This window comes from Pygocentrus nattereri, chromosome 2 (genome assembly GCF_015220715.1).
Source record: "Pygocentrus nattereri isolate fPygNat1 chromosome 2, fPygNat1.pri, whole genome shotgun sequence".
In the NCBI taxonomy this organism is placed as follows: Eukaryota; Metazoa; Chordata; class Actinopteri; order Characiformes; family Serrasalmidae; genus Pygocentrus; species Pygocentrus nattereri.
The window spans coordinates 27,192,637-27,213,776 of NC_051212.1; the positions used below are offsets into that span (position 1 = coordinate 27,192,637).

The following is a 21,140-nucleotide window of genomic DNA, read 5'->3' on the forward strand; positions in this document are numbered from 1 at the left end:
TGGTCATTACTTAAAATTTCCTGTTGCTGACTTCCTTGCAGTCCTTAAAGTATTCTGCTTTGTTTTGTCCCTTAACAGTCCTACTGCACTGACCCTGACCTAATTCTGGATCTGAAGAACCTCATAGTCCTTTTTGCAGACACACTGCTGGTGGGTTGGTTGGTTTTTGATGATCTGAGATTCCTCCCAGAAGTACATCTCATTCCTTCTAGAAGTGCATTCTTGGGTCAGATGAATCCTTCGCAAGAAAAAATGTATCCACACTCCAGTTAGGAAAGGTGCAGAGGTTACATAACAATTAGACACTTTATCTCTGAGTGGATGGAACAAGCTGCTGTTTATCAGGTCAAACTCCAGATCCTAATGTAATATGGTGGCAGTTGAACGTTTGAACACTCCTGGTCAAACATTGTATTGAAAATAGGATGCAATATGATCAGATTGGAGTTGGATCACTCCAATTACATTCAGAAGTGGTCAGAGACTGATCTTGACCACATTTAACACAAGTATAAAAGGAATGCATTTTCATTATGTATAGTGGCATTATAAGTGGCATTTTCTGCAAATTTTATTGCACAGTTTATTTCTTTGCTGAGATTAGAATTTTGGTAAAATATGCCTTTTTATATTATTTATTATATGACTTTAATATTACTTTTGCACAGGCCTCTTTTTCTGTTTTATTTTTGTTTTTTGTTTGTTTTTGACTTCAGCAAATAAACAGTAATTGCACATTAAAATGTGCAGAAGTAAGTTATTTTGTAGAGGATGTTTTTAACCTAATTTCACTTAGAAAATCAACAAAACATGTAAATTGAGCAGGGGTGCCCAAATTTTTGCACACAACTGTAGGTGTACTGGAGACATTCCAGACTTGCTGGTGTTCAGGCTGCTGATGAAATTCCAAGGCTTTGCTAAAACTATTGATTAGCGATATGAATAAATCTTGACTGTTTAATTGTTTTACACTGAGCGACTTCATCCTCCTGCTGTTTTCTTGCTGCACAGGGTTATGGGTTTCCAGTGAATCAGCTGTTTGACATGCTGCTTGAGATGAGAGATCAATATGGAGAGATTCTTCTAAAGAAATGGAACCAGTCCTTCAGGTAAGACACTCACTTTTTTTTTTTTTTTTTTTCTCCCCCCTTTTCTTTTGAACTTCTATGTCTCATTTCTCACCCTTAGGGAGTTGCACCTTCCATTAATGTGTTTTTGGTGACTCACTCACATTCTGATTTCACTTGACCGCATGAAAACCCAGGTGTTAACACACCAGGACGCGTTGTGATCGGATTACAAATGGGTTACTCAAACCACATTTGGAAGTGGTCAGAGACAGGTCTTGACCACATTTGATGCAATTTTATTTGGAATGTGTTTTTGTTACCTATACAATTATATCACTGAGCAGTGACTAGCAGGAGAGAGAATAAACAAGAGGATGTGCAAGGTACCCTCGAACTAAGAGCCTTCATACGCTTCAGGCCAATGAAAGTGTCCAGGCCAAGCTCATCCATTCTTATAGTAGTATGAAAAGAGTAAGCAGAAATAAAACAGAAACGTGTGTCTTGATGTGCTTTTTATGAAGGAAAAGTACAGTTGGATCTCAACTGGTCACACTTGGGGACACATTTTGGAGAAAAGTCTAAATGGAATCTGACCAGAGTTTATCCAGATAGGAACTGGACTTGAAGCACACATTATTGCAAGGTGTGAACAGGCCTGTAGTCATTGTGTAAGCCACACTGAGTGCTTAACAAGAGAAATATAGTGCACGTCAAAGACTCTTTAGTTTTAAAGTTCAGTTGTTAGCGTTTTCTACCAAAGTTGGATTTTAGGAAGACGTCTTTTTTGGATTTGTTGTCCCAGGGAGTTGCAAGTTCTTAGGTGTGGTTGTTTTTTTTTTTTTTGTTTTTTGTTTTTTTTGTTTTTTTTTAAAAACAGGTGAAGGAAAGGGAAACAATTTCAAGCTGAGATATCTGAAATTACTAACCAGCACAATAGAGGTGATAATATTCCTCGAAGGAGAATAATTCTCTTAAGAAGTGTTTTTTTTCATGGTGCACCGGAATCAGTTTATATGCTATTAAAATTCTTTGGAAACCACAGAAATGCCGACCTATTGTGAAGAGGCTAGACTTTAGAGCCCCTTGGGGAGGCACTGTTAAGGTTTGCTGGGCTCAGTCTTGAGAGCGGATGTGATCGGAAGGTCGGATTGACCTTGTAAGGATCCCTGTTGATTCCTGTCAGGGACCCTTGGCTTGCTCCGTAAAGGCTGGAGGCCTTGAATTTCACTGCCCTGGAATTCTACTGTTCTGGGAATGTGAAAGAATTCAAGCAGACCTACTGAAGATTTCAGATGCACAAGCACACACATCCTCAGTCACTCATTTATATATTTATTTATTATTTTAAACAATGAACAATATTATCAAAAATCAGGTATTGCATAACCACAAGGGCCTCTTGAAGAGTGTTGGCTTGCCTGAATGTTAGATACAAGAGTTAAGTTATTTAAACCACTTGTGTGGTTTTGGAGGCATTACGGTTTAGTGAACTCAGATGTCCTTTTGTTATTACTTTTAAGGCAAATTATTGATCAAGACAATTACAGTCCAATCCCTGTGGCAACAGAGGAGGAGTACCGGCGAATCACAGGCCAATTCCCCTTCCAGGACCCAGAACTAGAAAAGGTCAGTTAAAGAGAATGATGGACATTATCTGTGTTTTGCCTGTTAAAGTCTAGTTAAACATATTAGTCATTGTACCTGATGAATAATCAAAATAATTTATACCCTCTTTTAAAAAGATGTCTTTTCCGAAGAAACTTCCATTCTCGGAGTTTGTACCCAAAGTATACTCTCAACTCAAGGAGTTCATCTACGCTTGTCTCAAATACTCAGAGGACCTGCACCTTAGGTAACAGATGTGCACACACGCAATCACACTGTTTAAGTAAAGAGTAAAGTTTGCACCTGCCTGCAATAACCCTTGCTTTGCAGACATTATTTCATTAGTGCTTAGGTTGGGTACCGTATGATTCAACACACACAGTGAATTACCTCATCATCTATTTTTAAACTTCTTTTCTTACCACTGATCTTAAGTCACGTGCCTTTTTGTTATCTCAGTCTTTAGCTCAGAGCTGCTGCTGCTGCATTTAGAAATTGTTTCTAAAAAAGAAAAGTAAAAGAAGAAAATTAAGGTTTTTTTTAAAAATTTAGTTAAATTTTTAGGGAATTGTTTTACATGTTCTCCAGTCCATTTCTGAAATACAGATCAGTGATAAACTACAATTATGAGAGCGGGACTTTCAGTTTGGGCCGTAAATGCCAAATCTCTGTTAAATAGAGGAAAAAACAATTTTTTTTGATAATGCTAATTTCTGCTAATGCTCCTATGCAGGGGGGGGTGTCCTGAACCGATCTTTTATTAATTAATTAAAAAAAAAATTTTTTTTTAATTATGGGTGTTTTAAGACGTTAACTCCTTTATTTCCAGCCAAAATTTAACAATGGTCTGAATGTCCCTGTTCCTCAGTGAAACACATTTTTGGTAATTGTAATTAATTATGCTACAGTTTGTAACTTAACTTCAGAACAGGATGGCACACTTATGCTTTTTAAACTTGGGTGTATTTGGTATCAGGTCATGGCAGAAGTCAGGTACCTGAATTGGAGCTTGGTTCTGGCGAACTATTCCAGAATGTGTAATGGGGATCTAAGTAAATTGAAAAAAAAAAAGACCTACAGGAGCAAGTGCCTTCAACACCAAGGCCACTGTCTGCAAGGCTTACTGCAAATACAGCTGAAACACCCCTAAGTGTTTCAGCTTTATTATAGTATGTATGTGTTCAATGTTGAGTAAACCTACCACTTTTTTAAGCTTTAACTGTATGCATTGCCTTTTGGTTTATGTGCAGCTAATCCACTGTATAGCTAGTCCATGTAGGCTCATTGTAATGCGATGTTATCCCTGAACCCTTCCCCCAAATCCCCTGGGGTCAAAGTCAAAGGCCACACTTCATAGGACCTTTCACGGTGGTGGTTCCGGCCAGGCGGAAGGCGTTGGGCCCCTCCTGATTGAGCTTTGTGCAAAAGCTCCTGATTCTCTTGCTCAGGAGTGTTTGATGTCTGCTTTTGGGTTCTCGCTCTGTGAGCAGCACGTCAGGTCTGGTTACTCTAGAAGCTGATCTGATCTCTTGACTTTATGGCATGTTCTTTTGAGGCGTGAGTTGCAGGTGACAAGGTCACTGAAAAGCCATCGTATCCTCTCCTCTGCTGAATTACCAGGCTATTATCATCATCATCAGTAGTGCTTAATTATGTCTGGGATATGGCTTGTTTCACAAACATTTCTGTTTGTAAGGTCAGCGAGGCCTAACTGCATGATTAGAGAGGAAAGCACTCAGATGAGTGGCATGATGAGTTGTCGGAAGAGAGGTGAGATCTCATCTTGTGTCCTAAGACCGGTAAACAAGATGATGGGAACGAAGCCTGAGACAATCAAGAATTCTAGTTCCACTAAATCACAGCATATCTGAACCACCCAGCTAATCTTTTCCTGTCTGACTTCTAGTGAATTCAGCCACTCAGACTTGGCCTTAAATCGTACTCATCTTGAAGACTTTTAAAGTGCACTAAATGCTGAGCGGCATTTATGAAATTCAGTATCACAATGTTTTCTACATATCACAGTATCATAATATTTGATGATATTTATCTTTATCTTAATAAAGCTAATGGACCCATTTGGGAAATTCTTTTGACTGATAACCCAGCCATTATTAGACGGTCATTCATTGTTAACCGACAAACATAAAACCACAAGCGCAACTCATGAAAACATCAGACACAGCACTGAGTTTTAAATAAATGAGGTTTTAGGCTTTGTCAAATGAAAAAATGCAGCCTCTTGTGACCAGATATGATAGTAACATAAACGCAAGTAAAAAATCTACATTATCACATTACTAGCCCAAGGTAAAGAACACACATGGCTTGACTGAGGCTTGCTTAAAGTTTAAATGGGAATATAGTCAGTAGTTTTCTGTTTTTGTCATGGGACTACAGACACATTTGTAGGAAAAAGCTTAAGGCTCAACAGATGCTTAAAAAAGCTTAAAGCTCAACAGATGCAACATGACGTTTAAAACGGTTGCAGAGTCAGTTATAGGATTGATACTGATACTGCTTATTGATACTAATATTAACCAATACTTAAAATTTTATTGATACCACTCTCCATAATTTGAGGCAAAACAAAGACATGACACAAAAAGATGTGGAAAATATTCAAAATTAAAATGTTCAGGCTGCCTAGAAGTTAACGACTTATGCTGTGCTAGCTACCAAATTGACCACTTCCTGATAAGCTGATTTAGGCTATCAAAATATCCTTGTTATTCTTTCAGTGCTGGAAAGATTTTTTGATAAGATATTTTGACAGTCAAACTATCCTACCTGCAGTGTTAATATGTGGCTGAAGTTGATTTACTGTCTGTCACCTTGTTGGATTTTGCAGCAGTTACTATACTGCCTGAGAGGTCAGCATGTGACACTTGCCCCATTTAAGGAACACGAACAAGAAACTATTGAAATATTCTACCTCAATTTTTTTGTAGAGAGCTACCTAGGAATGTATGCCACAGGACATTTCAACAAGGTAGCAGTATATGTCACAACACCAGGTTGCTACACTGAGAACACTGTTGCAGCAGCTGCTTTGCTTAAGCAAACATGCTGCCAGTGCTTCAGATTTATATAACGTATTTGTGCGCTTTTCATGAGGTTCTTGGTGTTACCCCCTTTACACGGAAACTTCTGCTTTACGTATTATAGCCACGCTACGGTGTGAGTAGTTCAGTCAGAAAAGACAAAAAATGTTCAATTTTTGCCATAGTTTCTCTTTCACTGAGACCTTTAGGTCAAAGAGCTTGAATTCGAGTGGGGTGGTGGAGTTTGGGAGAAGGAGAAAAGCCAGTGGGTATGTTTTTTTCCCAATAACCATCGTTAACTGTAGCCTTAGCACTGTTACGTGGCTAAATATCCTACCTGCAATAGTGCTCTAATCGACCTTTAGGTTTAATTTCTGCTATTGGCTGTTAAATGATCTGTTAATTGAATTTGAACCTAAACCAAGCTTTGCTCCCAAGGAAAAAAAATAGTAATTTAGTAAAAATCAGTACACTAAAAGACAAACACACAGGGCCAAGTAATTGATATAGACTGATCCAGTACATTGGATAAAATACAAAATAGTTAAAAACGGTGCTGCTGTCCAGAGACTTTCCCCATTTGATCTAATTATTACAAATCTGTTGTTTTTCATGCCAAGCCAAAAGATCAATCGGGTAGAAATCTTATCTTATTTTGAGATTCCTCAACAGTAATCATAAATAGAGGTCATACTCAAAACTCTGACTGGCCGTCATTTGTGCTTTGTCTACAAAAAGGCTTTACTGGCTCATAAGGCTTCATGTTGGGGCTTCATGCCTGGACTTTAATGATCATAAATTATTTACTTGTTTATTTATTTTAAGAGCAGATAGTCTTAGTTTGCAAGTAATGATAATTTATACATATTAACATTTTGCATACATCATTCAACACTACTGAAGAAAGCAATCATGCATGTGAATACAAAACTAACTTTGCCGCTCACAAGACTTAATTTGTTCTCTTTTTACATTTTAGACGTGAGTTTAAGGTTTTTTCAGCTTAAGGTTTTTTTGAAAGTTTGATTTATAGCCAGGCAAACTACAATTATGGCTCGAATAATGAAAATATGTAGTTCACTGCCATATCTGTCTGTTCCACTAGAATCTGGCAGTGTGGCAAAGAGGTTAAATACCTGTTTTAGCAGGGGTAGTATACAAAAACAGAAGTATGAAGATATTATAGGATAAGTCCTATATTTCCTGATAATATAACGTGGTGAATAAGGCTGAAAAATACCGTGCTGGACCTTTGACATACCTAGAATCCATACCTTAAGGGTGCTTGTACTCTTGTTGTAAAAAGAATGTCAGGCTTGTGAGTTTTGTTTGGACTGTTCTGTTCTTTTTTTTTTTTGTCATATATTAGAAACTCTTATCTTGGAATAAAATGTTTGTGGATATGATGCTTATTGTCTATACCAGTACCTCTAAAACTGAAAATCTATATTTTTCTGTGACACCAATACCGGAATACAAAATCAGGAAGTAGACTAGCCTCCATGCACTTGTGCAGAACAGCTTTTGAAACCGGACTCTTAAGCCATCTCTGGAGGTCAGATGTTAAGAAAGCCAGGATCGATGGGTCAGGAGGGTTAGATATCTCGTCTGTTAATGCTACGGCCTCACACTCTCTCAGTGGCCTCCTCCATCTGCGGCTATTCCCCCCCCACTTTTTGGCCCTCTGCTGCAAAGACCTGGCCTCAGTGTGTGGGGTCCTGGAGTTCCAGATCCAGCCAGAAACCCCCTTATACTCATTGCTAATTTAGCAGTGCTGTCAAATGAGAGCTCTGCTGGGTGAATTTTCACATATTTGACACATTTCCCTGCAAATCTTTCTCCGCATTAGCACAAGAGCATTTGAGTAAGCAGAACAATAGGGCCAGACAGATCTGAGGACTCTTGTAAGGGAATCGGAGAGTGTGTGTGAATCTAGTGTGTAATGTGGAAAGGTTGGGGACACCTTCCCTGCTTTTAAAAAACTTTTTGTTAAGAAAGAACATGCACTGGTTTACTAATTTCTTGAGTTTATTTTGCAATACGAAGATGAATTTTAAATGTTTTCTTTGGGGTAGTGTCTATATAAATTTATTACTTTTCCAAGGTATTGTTAAATGGCCCATCTTCTACAATTTTTGTGTTTTTGTTGTCCCTGATGTCCACTTATGATGTGTGATGGTCAATATTAGATGACTGTGATTTTCGTGCCCTCCGGACAGCACAGCATAAAAACAGACATGATTATGTAATGGAAATCACTATGGGTTTAGAAACACTTCTGAAAACCGCTGTCTGTGAATAGTTTGTTGCAGTGTCCATAAATGGAAATCAAAACTGTACCATGCAAAAGGAAAACATAAACAGAATCTAGAACTGTGAGCTCATTTATGATGAACTGAGGTGAAGTGGCAAAATGTCCTGTAGTCCGGCAAATTCAAAATTTTAATTATTTTTGAAAATTATAGACACTACGTCGTCTGAGCTGAAGACCACCTGGCTTGTTATCAGCGCTTCAAAAGCCAGCCTTCATTATGGTATGAGGGTACATTGGTGCACATGGCATAGGTGACTTGTACATCTTTGAATGCATCATTAATAATTAGTGAGATATATAATATATATACTTTTTTTTTTTGTTTTTTTTTTTTGGAGCGACATATGCTGCCATCCAGATGACACCTTTTTCAGGGAAGGTCTTGCTAATTTCAGCAAGACAATGCCAAACGTATTACAACAGCATATCTCCACAGTAAAATAGTCCAGGTGCAAAACTGGCCTGCCTGTAGTTCAGACCTGTAACCCATTGAAAACAGTTATTGCACTATACAAAATAAGACAAGAGACCCTGAACTGTTGAGCAGCTAAAACCATGCATCAAGCAAAAATAGGGAAAATTTCTCTTTCAAAACTATAGCAGTTGGTCTCCTCAGTTCCCAAACACTTGTGTTAAAAGAAGAGGTGACACAGCACAGTGGTAAACATTTGCCTGTCCCAGCTCTTTTAAAATGTGTGGCTGGGGTCAAATTCAAAGTGGGTATATATGTAAAAAAAAATTCTGTTTCAACATTTGATATGTTGTCTTTCTACAGATTTCAGTTTAATGTAGGGTTTATGATTTGCACATCATTACTTTCTGTTTTTATTTGTATTGTGCGTAGCATCACAACTTTTTGGATATTGGGAGTAGTACATGTGCATGGCTAAACTGCTGTAGGCTGAACAAGTGGATACATGCAAATATGTCGCAGATTAATGAATGGTACATTTTTATGTGGTGTTTGTGCTCAGTGATGTTAATAGAAATGCATAAAAGCTAAACTTTCCTACCTCTGACTAGTGGTAAATACATGTGGGCACCAGTGAGTAATGTTGGTTTATTTGAGCTTGAGCTATTTGTCTGCAAACTAAAATAACTGATCTATTAGCTGATCTAGCTAATTTAGCCACTTTAGTTATTTACATGGCAGTTGTTGTCAGCTAAAATTTTGTAAACTTTTTACATTAACTTACATTAAAAGTTAACATTTTTGCCTTCTATAAAATTGCCAGTTAGAAAATTTCTTGAAACATAAGTTTAATTATTTATTGTTTTAACATTGTCTTCCTTATCGCTGGTTAGTCTTCAAGTTCACACTGATGAAGAAAATATGCTCATTTATGTTCAAAGCATTATGAAAAGCTAGGGGTCTACTTTTCTGTTGAGCAGTGTAGATGCATACGTGTGTGAGGATGTGAGGGTCAGTCCGTTTCTATCGGAAACGGAAGCTCGTGATTGACAGACCAAAGGAGATGAGCGTGAGTTCAATATGTTACCCAGACTGGACCACCGGATGCAATTAGGCTTTGTGGTTTCTCTGTGCTAATATTAAAACGAGGTGTAGCTAGAAGGGGAGGGAGTCTCCTCTGGTTCACACAGGTGGCTGGAGACTAGACTGGAGGAATTTCTTTTAACATTCAAAATGCACCCCCCCCCCCCCCCCCCCCGAAATTTGTCTGCTGAACTTTGAACCTTAAGCTAAAGTAGGTCCTTAACATTTTAAAGTTGCTTTACAGATGTTGAAGCAGTTCCGTTTAGCCACTAACCTTTTCTTCATGATGTGCATGAATGTGATGGTTCAGTAGTTCATAAAAAGACAGCTAGTTTGGCATGTAGACTACATTTGATGAATCAGTGAACAGGGATCCAGTACAATATGATTCATCTTTTTCTCCTCCCCCATCTGCATGCTTCCTGTCTTTTGTTTCTCTAATGGGCTTAATTAACCTCCTGATTCCTAGCCATTACCCTCTGCATGACTTTTTCATTTTCCTCTTCCATTTTATTGAGATGTTCATATAATAAGGTATTTTTAGGGTCAGTGATCTGGCCATGTTCTACACTGGATGCACGCTAAACTGAGTGAATCAATGAAAGAGTGAACAGATGAATGGATTTCATGAATAACGGAGATATTTGAGTCATGGTGCTCTAATCATCGCTTGGCATTTCCAGTGTTTCACTCTTTCACAGTCTGTCTCTTTCACCACATTTGTGCTCAGTGAATTTCACAGGACGACATAACCAATTTCCTGATTGCTTGTCTCTAAGCCTGTGCCAGTATTGTTGTTTTATTGAGTCACTGTACCCACATGAGCAGGGTCTACTCGAGTGCATGGACATCTCTGCTTCCATTCGAATGGCTGTTTTTCTCAGCTTCTTTTTTTTTTCTTTTATTCCTTTTTCTTTCGCGCTCTGTCAAGATCTTGCTGCCAAGCTCAAGCCGAAGGAAATTCTTTCCCCCACCAAGGAGGAGAACGTTTTTTAAATTCTTCCTCTGCTTCTCTCCACACAACTAGATAATTTAGTAATTTGAGAGGAATGTGTTTTGTACCCAGAGACGGAGAAAAGTGTTGCACTTTTGGTCTTGATTTGGGTTGACTCAGATGGTCAAGGCACAATATTCTCATCTCTCTTTCTCGTTCTCTTTCTTTCCTGTCTTTCCTGTTACTTGAGGGAAGGTAGAAAAGATGCCTCTAGCTGTACTTTTAGTAACGAAGATGGGAGCACAGACCACCAGCGGACATAATTATCCCCACTTGTGCTATTTCCTGACCCCTTGCCACAAAATTTCACTCTTCCACAGTGAAAGTGGAAAACAGAAGTGAAGCCCCCCTCTCTACTCTCTGTCATTTGGATCTTCTAATTTATAGCATGTAGGTGTGTGTGTACTGCTTGTTCTCTGTTGTTGGAACATGCAGGGTTGCAGTCCACAGGGTGTCGTTGTTCTCTGTGGTAGACCCCCATCTGTGTACTTTTTCTCTTTTGCTCTCTCTCACGTATTCTCTCACTGTCATGACTAGGAGTTCTGGTTACCCTCTCAGGACGTGGAGTAATTTGGCATTCAGGCTTGCGGTTTGCTCCAGAGTAGTGAATATTCATATCTACTCTAGAGAGCATTTTGTTTATTGTTGCAGTTCCCAAAATGTTTGTTAGGTTGCAGCTGTAACATGTGACAGACATGCCTTGAACTGAAATTTTATTAGTCTTCTACCATATGAGCAAAACCATATGAAACTGGTGCTATAATATCTATAGCTTATATATGCATTATAAGTCTGCAGGTCTGTACATTTCTTAGTTCAACAGCTCTCTGGTTACACACATACGAATGCTTGTATATGTAATATGATTGCTTTGTTCTTGCTGTTTTCTTCGGTTCAGTTCTACAGAAATTGACGACATGATCCGAAAGTCGACCAACCTGCTGCTCACAAGAACCCTCAGTAACTGCCTGCAGTATGCCATCAAGAAGAAAAATGTGGGATTAGCAGAAGTGAGTATCTGCTTTTATATGTATACTGGGTGTGCTTTAAAGGGAACATGAATAAATGTAATGAAACGCATTTTTCTTCCATGCAGTTTCTTAGTGAAATGCATTATCAGGGAGGATTTTTGAGTTATATGGAGACATACCTAAAAAAGAAAAAAAAAAACTTTTTTTTAATTTTTATTTATTTATTTATTTTTTTATACAGTTTAAGTAATTTTAACGGTCCTGGTGTTTTGTGCTCAGATTCACAAGGTCATCCTGTTTTATTGTTACATAGTTAAATAAGTGATTCATGTACATTCCTTGTTGGTGATATTTGGTGGTGCAGTGTAAAAATATGGTGATTATTGGCACAGTCAGTAAAATATTGCCAGTGATGGATTGTTATTGTCGACCAACCAATATGTCAAACTACCAACTAACTTCCACTAATACACAATCTCAAGTATTTTATTGCATTTATGCAACAGTTCTATAAAATAAAGAAAAAGGTACCCCAAAAATTGCACCAGTTGTGCTTTAATATTAGCAGTTTCTTCAGGCAAAACATTTCTAACCTTTTGTGTACAGATGGAGCCAAAAAAAAAATCTGTCGCTGTATCAGATTCAGCTCAGATTTTTCAGTACTGACCAGATTGTCCTGAATGTTGTTTTGTTCTGGGTTTCTGGTTTGTTTCAGGTTGTTTAGTTGCTCAACGATCACAGCTGCCAACTGAAAAGCTTGCTTAGGGGCAGCGACAGATTCAGAATTTGATGTAGGACAGCTGCCATACTCTTCTTGAAAATGTACCGTTTTTCTGCATGCTAAAAACAAGTAGAACAAGTAGAGTCACAATTAGCTGCAGAGTAAAGCGAATTGTTAGTAAGCAACTGGTGCTCAGGGAAGTGATATTTATCGCTTTAAGGGATGGAAAACTTAAAATTTAACATTTAAAATGTAACCTTGATTTTAAACGAAAGTAGAAGCAATGCACTTCTGCCTTCTCCTTTATTCCGTCCAAGCACACTTTCTTCACCTTCTTAAGAGGGCCTCATCATGGCTCCCAGTGACGCTGCACACTTAGCCTGCCCTTGCTGCTCTCACTGCAGCCGGCTCTGGCTTTTTCCTTTGAGTGTGTTTAGTCTGTCCTAGCCATCTCCTTTCCAGAGATGTAAGCTGCCTGCTTACTTTCAGACCCTGTTTATAATCTTACCACTCCAGATATAAAGTTCAGCTGGGTGCCATTGATTTGAAGCAAGGGAAAGCCATGGGGTAAAGACTTGGGGGGAGTTATGCTTATGATTTTGAGTTAGTTCATCAAAAGGGCAACCCTCTGCTTGCCCACTTTCACGCTACCCCTCTATAGTGAAAAACACTGCCACCCCCTCACCGTAATAAACACACATGCGCGCACACACACCCTTGTGTTTCATGCCAGATCAGATATCCGAGATCTCCAGCACAGGCCCCAGTTCTCCTGGTTGTGTGGAGGATGTGTGACCCAGGCTCCATGCCGGAGCTTACCCCCTGCAGGGTGTTCAGAGGCTTAGGCCTGGGCTGAATTAGCCCCATTGCGCCTTGCATGGTTGCTGACAGCCCTGGCCTGCCTGTGCACCCTGAACCCTGGCCCACAGACTGACTGACTGAACCCAGAGCTGCCTGTGCTTTGCTTCTGTCCAGCCCTGTCTCAAGGCACAGGAGTAGCAGTGTGGGAACCACCTTTATCTCCGTATGGGTTACACACTTGCAGAGTAGCTCCTGCAGCGCTCAGTTACCTGCTTAGCATATCTCTTTGTGCAGAAGCACACTGTCTGTACTAGGGCTAGTGCAGGTTGATAAATTGTATGCAATGGTATTCCATTATATTGATTGAAGTATTATTGGATAACAAGCATTATATCGGTGATGAGGTTCTGTTCCTGGAACATTGCAGATGTTGAGCTCAATTGGTGCTGGAGTGCATTAAAGATCACAGGTTGGAATCCAGTTGATGCGAGTATAAATGAGTTTTATAAAGTTACACTGTGTTCAATTTATCTAGCTTGTTCAAATCATCGTGAACACAACTCACCTGGAGGCATCCTGTCACTACCTGGAAGAGTTCATCTCCAACATCACCAGTGTGCCTCCAGACACAGTCAATGCCACTAAACTCTATGGCACTTCGACCTTTAAGGTAGGAGAGAAACGGTCTTCCATACTTAATGCTAAATAAAATTTAATACATATAAAACTTCGCATTTCTCTCCATTTTTATATCTCTTTATATATCTCTCAGTTCAGTGTTTAAGATTTTGATGGCACATCTTTAATGCTTTTTCATTGGTGTATGTAGGATGCAAGGCATTCGGCAGAAGAGGAGATCTACACTAACCTGAATCTGAAGATCGATCAGTTCCTTCAGCTGGCTGATTATGATTGGATGGCAACCCAAGGGGGTGGGCAGGCCAGTGACTACCTGATTGACCTCATCGCCTTCCTCTGCAGCACTTTTGCAGTGTTCACACACCTGCCTGTAAGTGCTTTTTGACTCAGACGCACACTTCACATTTATTAAACAATTCTTGTTACTCATTTATTTTCAGTTTTAGATTAAGGTAGATGTCCTCATGACTGTGTGTAATAGTAACTGGAAGATAACTCTACCATTTTACCTTTTTTACCTCACTTCACCTCCTCACTTTTTAGAGATACAAAACATCCAGACACTGCTCCTTTTTTCAACATGCTCTCTCGTACTTCAAATGGGCATGCTCTGCTACATACAGTCTTCTCTTACCTTTCAGACCTGCTGTGTGTTGCCATATTCACATGTCTGACACACACTGGAACATAAAACTGGTATTAGGAAAGTTAGCCGATCACGTTAGTGTTCCCAGGAGCCCTTGTCTATCGATCCCATTGCTTTAAAGGGGATTATGCCCACAGCACACTTGAACTCTGAATTGAAGCTAAGTGGGATCAGTGTGGTAAGAGGATTGGGGTCCACAGTGCAGGCCCTCTAAAGCCTCCTGGCTTGGCTGCCATGGAGCTAAAGAGAGGCTGATGGCGTGACCCAGAGGTGCAGCTCAGGTTGGGGGAGTTCATGCCCTCTGCCCACCCTGGTCTTGACCCATGACTTAAAGCGGATTTAAGGCAGACAAAAGCGTTCCAGAACGTTCCCCTTCTATGGGCCTCTGCTCAACATCCTCTCTTGCTGCATTACCAGGGCTAAAAGAGAACCAGTGCCAAAGCTGGCCCCTTGGTGTCCTCAGCTTCACAGTGGCCCCTGTTCCCTCAAAGAGGCACTGAAAGGGGCTTCCAGAAGCCCCCCCCTCTTATGTTCCCCTCCTGTAATCTCTTAAATCTCATAGTGCCCTCTGACCTAGCTTTGGCTGAAGAGGACATGCCCCTTTTTCAGCCTGGAAAAATAACAACCTGCACATTTTTGGGCAGATTTTACCAAGAGAGGCTAATTTTCGCTAGTAGTAGCTCATCTGCACACATATAGGCACGTGCACATTCGCTGGGATTCATGGTTGCCCATGCCTTAAACCCACATATTTGTGATGTTTATAGTTCTTGTTTTTACATGTGAATGCAGTTCAGTGACACATTTCGTTCTTCAGAATCCTTTTCCAAGAACTTGTTTTATCCTTCCATCAAGTTCACATCTCTGGCTTGGCTGCTCCTCAGCCCACAGCCCATACACGTGCAGGTGTGAATGTGTGAGTTAGGGAAGGCGCTTTCAGTTCACGATTCTAGAGTTCTGAGGGTGACTCTGAAGCCACAGCCCCATCAGTAATGCTAACACGCTTGACCTTCTCCGCCCTCACCGCTCAACCACAAACCCAGCAGTGACACCCTGAGAAACCTTCAGTGTAGACCGCGAACACTTCAGCCAAGGCTTCATAAGCGACTAGGAGAAAAGTGTGGTCAGCCAGCATTGTGTGTAAGTCCCTAAAGCACAGACGTAAATGTAACCTTTGACCTAAAACCAGTCCCTGCCTCCTCCTCTCTCTTCTGTAGGGCAGTCCAATAGAGCACGCCAGACTGCCGGTGAGTATGGTTGCAGTGTGGGCTAAATTGCTGGCATAACTTTGACCGTATGTCATTATGGCATTGTAGCACTACCGCATGTTACCTGGTGTTCATCTGAGAGCTCACACCCTAGGCTGGACCTGCAGACTTACTGTGTATTGTGATGAAACAGTGAATGGATTTGTGCATTGATTTTTATGTCTCTGAATTTTCAAGTTTTGGGGCCAACAGTAGGATGGACCTGAAATTCTTCAATTGTCATGTTCCTCATTCCCTGCAAGTTTTTAAAACTGAACTATTGACTGATGTGCATTCTTTCATTTACTTAGTACAAGGGCTGGTTCGAACAGCATTTTACATTTTACAGCTTTGAATACGCCCTGATAGTTCTGAGCGAGTACTTGAATATTTGTTCTCAAAATCACCCTTCAAAACATTTCAGCACATCTGTCTGACAGAACAACTTAAATTTTAATCAAAATGGTAATCTGCACCACCTGCAACAGATGTCTTGCTTCAGACAAAATGCAGGCCAGCTTTTTTTTTTTGTCTTTTTGTATCTTTCTTTTTTTTTGTGCAACATAATCTCCCATAGAGATCCCACTTTCTGTAGTGTTTAAGCTGTATTTTAATTGTTTCCTAAAATGTGATTTTGTTGGTAGTGTGTGTGTTGTTGGTAGTGTGGTAGTCACACAGCAAGTCCTGCACAGTACTTATTGGATATAAATGCTACTCTATACAGCGGTGAGCATATTTCTTGACACCCGATATTTTATAGTGCTCATATTCATTGATTTTGTAGGCCATGCTTTGGGTTTCAAATGCTGCTCTTTTTCTGCTTCAGCAAAATGGCTCATGATGAATATGGGGCAACCAAACAAGTTTGAGCTAAATTCTTTTTCCAAGAATAAATAAAGTTTAGCTCCGCTTACCACGCATCAGCACGCGCTCGATTCAGCCGAGAAGGTCCTGCTCCAGTACAGCATGCATGGCCTCAGTGCTGTTTCCCAAAACATGTTGCTGAAAAGTCTAAGAGAGCTTTATAGTCAGAGCAACTCAAAACTGCAAATTGAATCTCCATTTCTTGGCAGGCAGTTGTGAAACGTGCTTCGCATCTCTGCTGCAGTGCTACCTTGTTTACATGACATAGGGTTTTGTAGAACATGTAGTGGATGCTTCTCCAATATTTGGATGCGTGAAACCGCTGAAGCTTACCGTTCAGGGCTGGACATCTACATTGCCAGGCTTTTCATTCATGAAGAAATCCCCACTACTTGGCAGGTTGTGTTCTTAGAGCGGTACTGAAAATGCTCTGGTTTGCTGTGTTTTGTGGATGCTTTGTTCTGGTTCTGTTTTAAGACACCGCCTTAAAGTTCTTTAAAAATAGATGATTTTTTGTTTGTGATGAGTATAAATATACATACAAGACTTACACATAGCATTCCATGTAACAGTCTGTGTGTGTGTGGGAGAGATGAGGGAGACCACCGGAGCTGCGTGTGGGTTTTGTAGTGTAAACTGAATGCAGTCACCCACAGCTCACATGTAAGCAATCTGATTGGACTGGAGAGGAACAGAGAAAGCCCTCCAGGTGTATATTTGTAGTGGATTGTATGTGAGTGAGTGTGTACATCTTTGTGTTTCCTGTGGTCAGGGGTAGAAATTTATATATTTTAGCTCTGTATCTTGAGGGAAGGGTCCACTGTCATTATATGTGCCACGACATCCAGACGCATAATGATTCAGGGTAACAGCAGAAAAGGCTCAGCTATAAATATAAATCTGGAAATGAAAGGAAACATTCTGTACCTTTGCCTTGACATGCAACCCTGAAGGCATGCTGCTTGAGGAATAAAATGCAAACTACTTGAGCTATGGGACATGATTGTCACCTCAAATGTTCATCACAATTTCATTTGATTATTTTGGTACAATTCATAATTTTTTTTTTTTAAGTCACTGAATGCACAGTTGTAACTGGAGGAAGTATTTATGCAGTAGTGGAATATAAATAAAATTGATACACCAAGCTTTTGTTTTTGGTACATTTAAAAGTAAGATCAGTTTAGCCTCACCAGCAGAAGTGATTATAAAGTTCCAGTGATTGACAGCTGGGCTCATCCCCCTCAAGTTCAACGTAAAAAGGGCACCTTATTTGGATTCTTTAAACTTTTTTTTACAGCCTTGGTCTCCTCCGGCTGCGTTTGGCCGTTTCGTTCAAAATCTCTTCGAACACAGAGCAGTTGCGATAATTCTCTTCTAATTTTTTGGCACAGAAACAACAGCCTAAAGTCTATTTGTGTCTCAGCAGCACAAAATGACCAATGTTGAGTCAGACTGCCGTAAAAGTCACATGAATTCCGATCTGGCTGTTCAGACTGAGTCGCACTGCCGCAGATTGGATACGTGTCTTATTTCTGTACCACATATGAAAATTCAGAAATTAAAATGTCAGGTTGGGTGTTTTTTGCTGTTCACACTGACACACAGATGACACATCTGTGTCACATACAGAGAAAAAGCTTGGATTTGGGCCACTTTTACCTGATGTGTAAACGTAGCCTGAGACCACCCTTCATTTAATTAATTTCTAGTCAAAATGGCTGTAAAGTACAAGTTATTCATTTTTCAGAATCAGGAAAAATGCAGAAAACTTAAAGTACAGTGCGAAAGTCTAAAGGCACCTTTTTAAATTCCAAAAGCACATACAAATAACATTTAAGTAGCGATTGAATGCATGTTAAAGGGTTTTGCTTAACCATTTCTCAAATGTAATACTCATAGATATAACATACTTGGTGACCTTCTGTTAAATAAATGTTTTCTGTTTTTCTTCTTTTCCCCATGCTGAATAATTAATACTTTGTGCTTTATAGTCATTTTGACTTGATATTAAACGAATAAGTTTTTAATTTTTGTACTGTACATTACTGAATATAATGTAACTGATGATGATTAACACAAACCAAAAGCAAATAAAATCAATTAACTTTGTTACTGCTTTGCTAGAATTATGCATTGTTTGGTTCTCCTATCAGGGGAACTGATCATTATTTACCTAAAGTGGGTTTGCAGTGTGTGTGGGAACTCTTTGCTGGTCCATTTCTGTGCTTGCTGGTGGTGTTTATGAAAGGTTGGAAGAGAATTGTATAGTGTTGAAAGGTCATGTACCATCACTTTATATATATATATATAAAAGTAAGGGTAATGCTTGCTGACAGGAATCAGTTTGCCTCAGAGTGATTTTCTGCTTCTTGTTAGGTTGCTGTTGCAAGCAGTGATTTGGTAAGAGGTGCGATTTACATCCTTCAACATCCTGCATATATCTCATATATATTCTTTCTTTCTTTCTTTCTCTCTCTCTCTCTCTCTCTCTCTCTCTCTCTCTCTCTCTCTCTCTCTCTCTCTCTCTCTCTCTCTCTCATTCATACATATATATATATATATCACTGTTGTCGGAAGAAAACCTTGTGTAAGTCAATGAAACCAGATGGTTTTCCAATTTTGGGCTGTTTCTTTTGGTCTATTCTTCATGATTTTTATGTATAATGACATACAACAGGCACACTCAAATTATGTCAAAAATAAAGATAACGACAAAAATGGAGATGGGTTTTCTTCTGACAGCAGCTATATATATATATATATACACACACACACACACACACACACACACACACACACACACACACTCCTTTCTCTCTCCTGGTCTTTCTTTCTCCCTGGTTCTCCTGTGCTCTGTTCTCTCTAGTTTGTTTATTTTCACAGCTGTGTGCAACTGAGTGCTTTTTAATGAGTGCTTTGATGAGTCCTTCTTTAATTAAGCACACTGGCTACTACTCACTCACTCACTCTTTCTTTTTCCCTTCTTCTTTCGCTCCCTGTCAATGCCTCAGGCTAATTGTTAACATGCGTCTACCCTGAACTGTAAAACAAATGTGCTACTGTGAGAGGGGTGTTCCTCCTTTAGATCGGCCCCACATGAAACCAAACCCCAAAAACATGTACACGCCTACAGATGCCATTTCAACCAGTATTCTATGGCTACTAGAGGAAAGTCACATCTCATGGGACGTTCAGTGCTCCAATTTAATTGAGGTGGACCTTAGTTTGTCAGTTTTGTTCTGTGCATTAGTGTGTGCACATATGCTGCTGTATGTGTAATCAGATAATGCTGAACTGTTTGACTGGTACTCAGGTTTACTCAGAATGCCTCTGAAGTCTACATGCCAAAGAACTTTTGGTAGCAGGATTTCCTGTGTGGTGATTGTGGTGCTTTTGTGTTGGTATCTGCATGGGCAGGTATGCACATGAGAAATATTGGATATCTGCAGTGACTCAAAATTCCCATATTGATGCATCTTAGGGGGCAGACAATGAGTAGTTGGTAGTGTTTCAACTAAATCCAAGAAACCAAAAGGCTACTATCACTATGACTTGAGGTCTTAAAATAATGTGTAAATTACATCTTCATTACACTGAGAAACTACTATTGCAGTAGCAGAGCAATACCTCAGGACATATCTTAGATTGGATGTTAGGGTCACCACACAGGTCACAAAGTGAAAGAAAAATGTTTTTGCGGCATTGCGGTGGGTTTACAGCAGGGTCGTGCATATAATTTGATATATATATATATATATATATATATATATATATATATATATATATATATATATATATATATATATATATATATATATACACTGCTAAAAAAAAAAATAAAGGGAACACTCAAATAACACATCCTAGATCTGAATGAATGAAATATTCTCATTGAATACTTTGTTCTGTACAAAGTTGAATGTGCTGACAACAAAATCACACAAAAATAATCCATGGAAATCAGATTTATTAACCAATGGAGGCCTGGAGTCACACACAAAATTAAAGTGGAAAAACACACTACAGGCTGATCCAACTTTGATGTAATGTCCTTAAAACACGTCAAAATGAGGCTCAGTATTGTGTGTGGCCTCCACGTGCCTGTATGACCTCCCTACAACGCCTGGGCATGCTCCTGATGAGGTGGCGGATGGTCTCCTGAGGGATCTCCTGCCAGACCTGGACTAAAGCATCCGCCAACTCCTGGGCAGTCTGTGGTGCAACGTGGCGTTGGTGGATGGAGCGAGACATGATGTCCCAGATGTGCTCAATCGGATTCAGGTCTGGGGAATGGGCGGGCCAGTCCATAGCTTCAATGCCTTCATCTTGCAGGAACTGCTGACACACTCCAGCCACATGAGGTCTAGCATTGTCCTGCATTAGGAGGAACCCAGGGCCAACCGCACCAGCATATGGTCTCACAAGGGGTCTGAGGATCTCATCTCGGTACCTAATGGCAGTCAGGCTACCTCTGGCGAGCACATGGAGGGCTGTGCGGCCCTCCAAAGAAATGCCACCCCACACCATTACTGACCCACTGCCAAACCGGTCATACTGAAGGATGTTGCAGGTAGCAGATCGCTCTCCACTGCGTCTCCAGACTCTGTCACATGTGCTCAGTGTGAACCTGCTTTCATCTGTGAAGATCACAGGGGGCCAGTGGCGAATTTGCCAATCCTGGTGTTCTCTGGCAAATGCCAAGCGTCCTGCACAGTGTTGGGCGGTG

The 21,140-nt window shown here is 40.0% G+C and overlaps 1 protein-coding gene across 5 annotated transcripts in view; it reads left to right on the forward strand.

Moving 5' to 3' along the window:
- The window catches only part of exoc6b (exocyst complex component 6B), a 119,690-nt gene that overhangs the window by 59,086 nt on the left and 39,464 nt on the right, over nucleotides 1-21,140 (forward strand). For 3 of the 5 annotated variants that reach the window (XM_037546660.1, XM_037546662.1, XM_017709923.2), the window contains exons 12-19: nucleotides 79-150; nucleotides 1,012-1,109; nucleotides 2,591-2,696; nucleotides 2,813-2,922; nucleotides 11,421-11,532; nucleotides 13,551-13,685; nucleotides 13,845-14,024; nucleotides 15,518-15,547. In XM_037546660.1, coding sequence (XP_037402557.1) covers nucleotides 79-150; nucleotides 1,012-1,109; nucleotides 2,591-2,696; nucleotides 2,813-2,922; nucleotides 11,421-11,532; nucleotides 13,551-13,685; nucleotides 13,845-14,024; nucleotides 15,518-15,547 — 843 coding nt within the window. The remainder of the gene's footprint in view (nucleotides 1-78; nucleotides 151-1,011; nucleotides 1,110-2,590; nucleotides 2,697-2,812; nucleotides 2,923-11,420; nucleotides 11,533-13,550; nucleotides 13,686-13,844; nucleotides 14,025-15,517; nucleotides 15,548-21,140) is intronic. The other 2 variants (XM_037546663.1, XM_037546665.1) reach the window with 1 other exon arrangement.